Source organism: Coffea arabica, chromosome 1c, assembly GCF_036785885.1.
Source record: "Coffea arabica cultivar ET-39 chromosome 1c, Coffea Arabica ET-39 HiFi, whole genome shotgun sequence".
Taxonomy (NCBI): domain Eukaryota; kingdom Viridiplantae; phylum Streptophyta; class Magnoliopsida; order Gentianales; family Rubiaceae; genus Coffea; species Coffea arabica.
In genome coordinates this window covers 43096432-43104996 of record NC_092310.1, presented here as the reverse complement: position 1 = coordinate 43104996, position 8565 = coordinate 43096432, and the positions used below count along the sequence as shown (strand labels likewise).

The following is an 8565-nucleotide window of genomic DNA, read 5'->3' as shown; positions in this document are numbered from 1 at the left end:
ATGAAACCATGGGAACAAGACTGGTTCTTTCACTGGCTCAGCCAAAATTTTGATGCAAGTTGCACAACTTGTGCAACTTGATTTATTTTGAAGCTACTTTTTCTTGCTTTTGATTGGAGATTTGACAAGATACTTTGGTGACTAGAAGCCAAGCTCAAGCATCATCAAGAAATAATTTTATGTCACTTCAAATCTTCTTGATTTCATTAAACCACAAATCTTGACTTTTGAAGCTAATTTTGTCAAAAGTTCACATTGGAGAAGATACAAAGAAACTTGAAAAATTCTCTATAAATGCGAATTTCTGTCTTTCATTTGAACTAAGCTTGGAGCTTGGAGCAAAATAGAAAATCACTAAAAATGTAGCTCTTAAAATGCAAAACTCTTAATAAACTAGTATAGGTTAGTCTAGATTTTAGTTTGTTCATTCTTTCTTGTGTAATAGCTAAAAAAGGATGAAGTTGAATGAAAAAGGTAAGGAGAAAGCTCACGTGACAAAGTTTTTTCTTCCTTCCCAACAATTTATCTTTTGTAATTGACTCTAAGTTTGATTATTACACTAGTTGTATTGATTATGTGTTTCTAAAAGCTATCGAGAGTTATCAATGAACTTTCGAAAAGGTTATTACCTAAAGTTATGGATGAACTTTTTATATCTTATTTGTGATACTTACTTGGTTATTTGATACTATTATTTTGGTATAGTTATTTAGTTTGCAGTTATGATCCTGATTAATTGGCCATTATTTTTTATAATCTCAAGGTGATAAATTTGCAATAAGAGTTGGGATTTAACACTAAATCAAGGAAGTATTAAATCTAAGAAGTACACTTACGAGAGTAGGGGTATACCTTTGTAAATATGGTGGTTTATTTTATGTAATTTCATAGATACTAATGAGTATATGGTCAGTTTCATAATCACGAGAGTAGATATGAATTAGTTATAGGCTATGAGAGTATGTTTTACATACATTGAGAAAATATATCATAACTTAGCCAAAATAATAACACTCAATTAACTGGTAAATACATTGTAAGAGTAGTTAGGGATTCCATGATTTTACTATTTTAATTTCATGTTTGTAGTTGTAGATTTAATTCTTGCATTTGAAATAGTCTAAATAATAAAGAAATTTGAAAACCGCTGGTAATTGATCATTTTTTCCTATGGGATTAACAGTCGAGTACTTGCTATATTTATGTACAACCCGAATCCTTTCAATAGCAGGTGTTTGATTTTAAATAAAGCCTCTCATCATTAATTCTAGTACCTATGGTTGAGGTCTCAGAATTTAGAGGTCTTAGTTTTAAATCCCCTCTGCCCCTCCCCACTTCTTATAGACCATCGAACCTATGTTACAAATGTTGGTAATAGTTTGTAACGAGAAAGTTGAAATTCATTGTCCCACATTGAAAGAAGATAGAGTGCTCATTGTCTATATATGCTTCCTTGTCTTGTTTCCTTAACAAACTTGTTCCAAAATATTAGTTTGGAGGGAAAGTTTGGTGGGAAAGTTAGGCTTTCTGATTAGAGGTAGTTAATGACAGTTACATTTAGCAGACATATCTGTAAAATGGTTAACTACCTATACACCTATTCAATAAGGATTACATCCTTTGATAGTGCCTTGGATAGTTGCTTCAATTCTTTAAAATAGTAGGACTTTGACAGAATTAATCACTTTTTTTCCTTTCATTTGATAGTTCTTAGACTTTATTATATCATAGAGGTAATTTGTCTAATATAGAGGCAAATAACGCCTTAAGCAAAGTGTTTTTCATGCCTCAAAGTCTCTGCATTTGTCTAGTTTAGATTAGTTATTTAATACTTTCTCAATAAGAAAAAAGTTAAAAGAAAATGGTTTTTCAACCCTTAGATTCTAACAATTTCGATTATTACAAATACAGAGCAGTACCATCATTCAATTATAGCAATTCAGGGAATGATTCCGTATGGCAATCGTAGAATTTTTCAAAAATCAAAAGCAAGTTTTGCTAAATGAAAGATTCAACACGCATTAGCAAACAAATTGCCAAGTCATGCCTCCCTGCTAAATTTTAGATGCCACTGTAGGTTTTGAGGGCAAATTGAGCTCCTTTTCCAGCCTCAGTGCGGAGGAATGAGAGGAATTCAACATTATCAAATGGCTTGAATAGCAAGGGGTGCTCTTCATCTACCAGTTCTTCTGGGGCTTTTATTATATACCCTGCTTTTGGCATTGAAAATATACCAGCTGAGTACCTTGCTATATTTCCAGTCATCATCACCCGGTGAAAAGGACAGTGCAATCGGCCATTTGTCCATGCCTGCCAAAAAAGAAGAAAAATAAGAGTGGTCATTAATTATGTTGGTATACATTAAATTGATGAAAATACAATCATTTTATCGTTGGGAAAGGCACTAATTGTTTATTGATTTTTTTTTTTATAGGAATACTTAAGATCATTCGTTTGACTTTCAAGTCCTTCCATCTCTTTCTTTTCTTTTCTTGTAAAAGTTGGAGTCTCCACCATAAAAAATATATCTAAACTTCTCCAATTATTCATTCCTGGGTAGCAAACACTATTACATAATTCCATCATCCACTAGATATCTACAAACCAGTTCCACATAACTTTCCACCCAGACAATTTCACAAAAATTTTAGATGAATTGTGAAAATGTGATGTCAATTTTAATAAAAATAATTTCTATAAATGTATTACATTTATTTAGTTCCACCCATCACATTTCCATTAATCAATCACTATTTGTAAATTATTTATAACTCTCCTGTAATTTTATATAATGCCAGATGATCCCTCTAAAGTTTCAAAATAACCACATAACTCCCTTATGGTCTTATATAAAGTGGAAAATAGATACAATGTACAATCAGTTACAACATTTATGTCAAATGCACTCTAAAAGCGCATGTGGTCAAATCTTAATATCCATGTAACTCCTTTATGATTTGTATAAATATCCACTTTATCACCCCTATGGTTTTTACATTTATCTACATAGTTCTCCTACACTTTTATATAATTAAGAGGTCGATTGATTTAGCATTTAAGTAGGGGAACTATTAATATTTCAATTAATGACATAACATAGGTTATTTTTCAAATTTTCACTTTACAAAAAACCATATGGGGTGAAGTGAACATTTTGAAACATTGGGGGATCATTGGCTATAGACGAAACTACAAGGGGGATTATATGTAATTTACCCATCAAACAATTATAGCTTATAACAAGCTAGAAGTTATTTTATGATTTCTTTTTAACTTTCATTTTGAGCTTCATGATCTGAAATTCCAAAAAAGGTTTTAATTCTTTAAAGCTTTGAAAATGGAACTTTGCTTTGAGAACCAACTTTTTTTTCGAAAAAGGTAATTTCTTTTTTAGGGTAACTTTCAAGTTGTTGAGCAAAAAAGGATGGCAACGGGGTGGGGTTGGGGCGGGGGACCTCTCCCCCATCTCCCGTCCCGCTGCCTATAAATTCCCCCTGCCTCCGCCCCGTCCCCCATCCCGTCCCCGCCCCGCCCCACTTCCTCCGCGGGTGCTCCGTGGGGTTAATAAAAATTTGTTATATAATTTTATGATAGTTAAATTTTAGTAAATAATCAAATACTAAAATATCAACACATCACCAAATTATTATTCATTGTAATTTCATGTTGAAACTTATAAAAACAATCAAACAAAAGTTTTTTTTATTTTTAGTGTAAGTAAGAGGACTCGAACCCGAGACTTCACGCTTACACTCCCTCCCCCTGTACCGCCCAACCCATCCCTCCTCCCCCAAACAAAAGTTATTTGAATACAATCTAACATGATGAAATAAATACAACTAAAATAGTTAAGTCTTCACTTTTGCACAAATACAATCACTTATTCATTATTGTGCTTGTGCTTTTTTTTGAGAAATAATGTTATTGTATTAAATGTAATTAGGGATTTAGTATAAATGCATTAGCAAATTTAGTATAACCAATTAATAATTTGTATTAGTACACATATATAATTATTAGTATAATTGATAATATCAATTATATTACATATACTAATATACATTATATAATACATATAACTAATAATATCATTATTATAAGTTTATAACTAATTAAATTATATATTATATAATCATATACATATATTTTTATATATTTTTATTTTTTAAAGCGGGTGGCGGGGCGGGAGTAGACTCCCCCACCCCCACCCCATTTCTAAGCGGGGGGGAAAAAATTCCCCTCGTCTCCACCCCAACCCCCTCCCTATTAGCCCCCCGCGGGGCGGGTGGCCGCTTAAGCAAAATGTTTAAGCTTGAGCTTCTAGTGTCAATTTTCAAATCCCAAAATTTTATTTAACTTTTTAAAAAATTTTTGGTACTTCCTAATCCATGCCGATTGTGAATTGGTTTATAACATACAACTTGTATAAATGCATATATCCACATTTACACACTTTTTTATTTAACTTTACTTTTCCAAAACGCTAATACTTGGACATCTCTTAATTAGTATTGATTCGGCATACGTTAGACAAGGCTATAGTAATTTGTCTAATGTTGGTTCATTTACTTTATTTAACTATTATGTGGCTAAGACCACGCTTTCCTTTTTATTTCTATTTTTTAGTACATGATTGAAACATTTAAATGCAAGAAAAATGTAACTGGCCTAGATGCTTGAAATTTGTTTCCACTTTTGAATTTGTTGGAGGAGTTTTACACTCTACCTCATTAACACTTAGTCTGTCTATCGCTTTATTTTCTAACTATTTTTTGATTTACTAAACCCCTAATACTAACGTTCAAATCAAAAGATGTAATTAATAAGGAAAAAGCCAAATCTGGTTTTCAATAAACAAAGGTTATTTACACTTTACCCTTTACCCCTAATCTTTAGTGCCTGTTACACTTTAGCTTCTAATGTTCTTTTTTGGTCAATTAAAATCAATAAAATTGACAATATATTAGGGAAAAACAGAAAAGTATAGAACCAACAGCAAAAGATGATTGAAATCCTTGTACCGTGGAAAATAATTTGATTACGAATTTTGTCATTCACTGACAGTTGCATCCCATAATTAATTGCATCCTTCCAATTTGAACACATCTGGAGTTCTGGACCGTGTGTAGAATCCCAATCCCTCTTAATCATTATTTACTGGGGCATCTATCAGACAAACACATGTAATCTATGTAATGCTGATTTATTTATTTCATTTAATTTTTCTGTAGCTAAGATCATGTTTTTAGTTTTATTGATTCAATAAGGATAAATTACACTTTACCCCCCGTGGTATAGCTAATTTTCACATAACCCCCTTTAGTTTTAAAAACCATATATAATCCTCTCATAATTTGGATTAAATTGTCAAGATAATGGAAATGATCATCCGTAATAAAACTATGAAAAAGTCAAAATTACCCTTGTTTAAAAACTAAAACGACTTAAGCGATCAAAATATATAAACATAATATATATGACAGTCTAACCCCATATAATTTTCTATTTTATCATATAACCCCCTTATACCTTAATAGTTTATCATATAACCCCCTTGTAGTTTGCAATATATATACATTAACTCCCTGTGGTTAATAAATAATTTTTAATTTTACATAAGAGTATTTTGATAGTTTAGTTGATTCGGTTATGGATTGCAAATTCTGTCATTTTGACATTTTAATTCAAATTATGAGGGGGTTATATATAACTTTTGAAACCACAGAGAGGTTATGTAATAAAATACTAAACCACCAGGGAGTAAATTGTAATTTGCCCATTCAATAAACTTCTTCTACATCAATGTTGAACTTCGTAATTGCAAGTGAAGAAATAATTGATCGAAATGCATGAATTCTGTATGTAACAATTCAAAAGTTTTGAGGGCGATTCTCAACCCTTTACCTCTTTACATTTACTGCTTTATCACTTTGTTTCCTGAATTTTTTTTTTTTTTTTGGGGTTACTTAATCCTGTACACTAGTGGAGTAACTTGGATGCAAAAACGAATTTTATCATTTAGTTAACAAATGGGCTTTTAACATCTTAACTCCAAGTCTTAGCGTTTGTATCACTTTAGTTCGAAGTGTTATTCTTTTGGTTAATCCAAAAAGAAAAATTGAGAAAATACAGGAAAAAAACAACACGATTCTTCCTTGATTCATAAGAAATTTTTTGATTTACAAATTTTAAGGATGAAGTAATGAAAATTGATTTAACGCAGAAACTTATATAGCCCAAAGTATTAAAAATCACGTCAGAGAATGAAGTGTCAGAAGCGCTAGAGGTTAAGGGATAAAGTGTTAAAATCCCATTTATGAGGGAATATAAGAATTTAAAGTTGCACGATATTGGAATGCAGAGTAATCATAAAGAACTAATATTTGAACTTCAACATCAGTAAATGTTGACCGTTAATTTTAATTTTCAACTCCAAATAAGTAATCTTAAGTTTAGGCCTTTAGTAAAAGTGCAAAATGCTTTTGGATATGGACGCAAGGCTTCATCCATAATTCTTCACTTTGATGAGTGCTTTATTTTGGTAGATTAACCAATTTCCTTCACATACTTCTTCATCTTTTCTCTTCTGTCATTTTTGCTTCGCAATATTTTGTATTTAAATATCAATGACCATTGTTATGACAAAAACACGTATGAATTTAAGGAATACTTACAAAAAGGGCATCTCCAATCATGACAGTGAAGGAGCCTGGAGAGGGTTCGACATCAATCCAATGTCCATCTTTTGTGAGAACTTGCAAACCACGTATTTGATCTTGGCACAAAATGGATAGGATGTTCTTGTCAGTGTGAGCAGGTAGTCCAACTTTTGTCTCAGTTGTTTGAGGCCCTTCGTACTTCATAGCTCTAAGAAGGCAATTTGTTAATTCCATGTGCTCATCCATGTATTTCTCTAAACCTAGGCTCTCCAGTATCATCCTTCTCACAATCTTATCTAATTCTGAGATTTGCTCCGAGTAGGAATGCACAGTCTTGCTGCATATTGAGTAAGAGTTTATCAAGAAACTTTTTTTTTTTTAATGAAATTGTGCACAGAAAACTCATTTTTGTATTGGAAATTTTAAGAAAATATCACTATAGCATTTTTGGATTAAATGTGTTTGTGAGGTAAATATTAGGAGAAATGATTAAGGACATGATTCAAATATATAATATATCTTTACCAGAAATTTGAGTTCCCCTCAGGCCATAAGAGATCAGTGAAGCTTTCAACTTTTTCAAGGATGTTTGCATCATCAAGACCCATGCTCTCATACAGTGGAAAAATTGGATATTGTCCAATGTAGCCATGGTAGATCTTCTTAGATGCGTTTCTTTGCTTAGTCTGCAAAGGGAGGTTGAAAAGCTCTTCTAAGGCTTTGAAAAATGATTTCTGAAGTTCAAGAGAAATTTTGTCATACATGGCTTCGAAGCAGCCAAATTCTTCAAGTGCTTTTCGGACTTGACCTTTCACTGAATCCCACTCTGGATTTCCTGGTTTCAATCCCGGTTGGGAGAAATCTATAGCCGGAAGCTTTATGGTTTCAGAATCCATTTCCTCACAAATTCCTCCTCTTTTTTTTTTTTTTTTTTTTGGTTTCCTTATTTCTATTGAAGCAGTGGTTGATGAAGTTTTTTGAAACAGTGAAGTGTACGATGTTTTTGGTATGTTTTATAGGCAATCATGTCATGTACAATCACAACTCAGAGTTCGTTAAGCAGTCATACTCGAGTCTTATGGACACATAAAGTGCTAATTAATTTCCAATGATTCCTATGAGATAATGTTCCTAACTATTCAATGTTTGCAATTAGCTAAAGCCAATTGATGGTGATATAGATCAGATTTCAGAAGATTATTTGGCCAAAATGGATAGCATTAAGGGTGGAAGGAAGAATGATAATCTAAATGTTAATTTCCGTTTTATAGAATGTTAACCACCCTTCAAGTTTCACAATAAGCGATGACTAACACGGGGACAAGCTTCCATGACGCTGGGTATATTTCACCAAAATTCTACAGAAATGTAAATATTGGCAAAAGCCTGTAATGTATTTGCATATTCATACTGTGCTCGTTCTGGACAAGATATTATTAGGTAAAAATAGATAGTTAAATTACATGACTTTGCTTGAAGAAAATATGCTCGGTATGTACAGGATGGGAACTATGACAATAATGCTTTTACCACGAAAAATCAATCATCAATGGTGTTTTGGGCGAAGTAAGTGGAAGGGACTTGCGACCCTAGTATGACAAACAAAGTTTGAATCCGTCTAAAAACACTTTGTTTAGAGGTATCTCTTTGTTATAAAGGAGAGAGTCCGACAAAATTGTGGGGATGACGCATTTTCCTATCTAACCATATTCCTACCAAAAAAAAAATACGGATAATAACTTTTTCACATGATATTAAAAAAAAATTTCCATACAATGTATATTGAGGGTAGACCGTGTGAATGTGCCTTTTTTATGTTCCCATCCCATCGATCTATGTTGGGCATAAAATTTACCAGAACAAGGAGAAGTCACCACCTCTCCTGGTGGGGTGGGAGGTCAGGGGT

At 32.4% G+C, this 8565-nt stretch overlaps 1 protein-coding gene across 1 annotated transcript; it reads right to left on the bottom strand.

Annotated features, from left to right (window-relative positions):
• Positions 1 to 1851: 1851 nt before the first annotated feature.
• LOC113714788 (probable 2-oxoglutarate-dependent dioxygenase AOP1) lies at positions 1852 to 7650 on the bottom strand. The gene is made up of 3 exons (XM_027239203.2): positions 7185 to 7650; positions 6675 to 6996; positions 1852 to 2310 (listed from the first exon to the last, which is right to left on the bottom strand). Exons 1-3 carry the CDS (start codon positions 7553 to 7555, stop codon positions 2062 to 2064), a joined length of 942 nt encoding a protein of 313 aa, XP_027095004.2. The 5' UTR covers positions 7556 to 7650; the 3' UTR covers positions 1852 to 2061.
• Between the last annotated feature and the right edge of the window lie 915 nt (positions 7651 to 8565).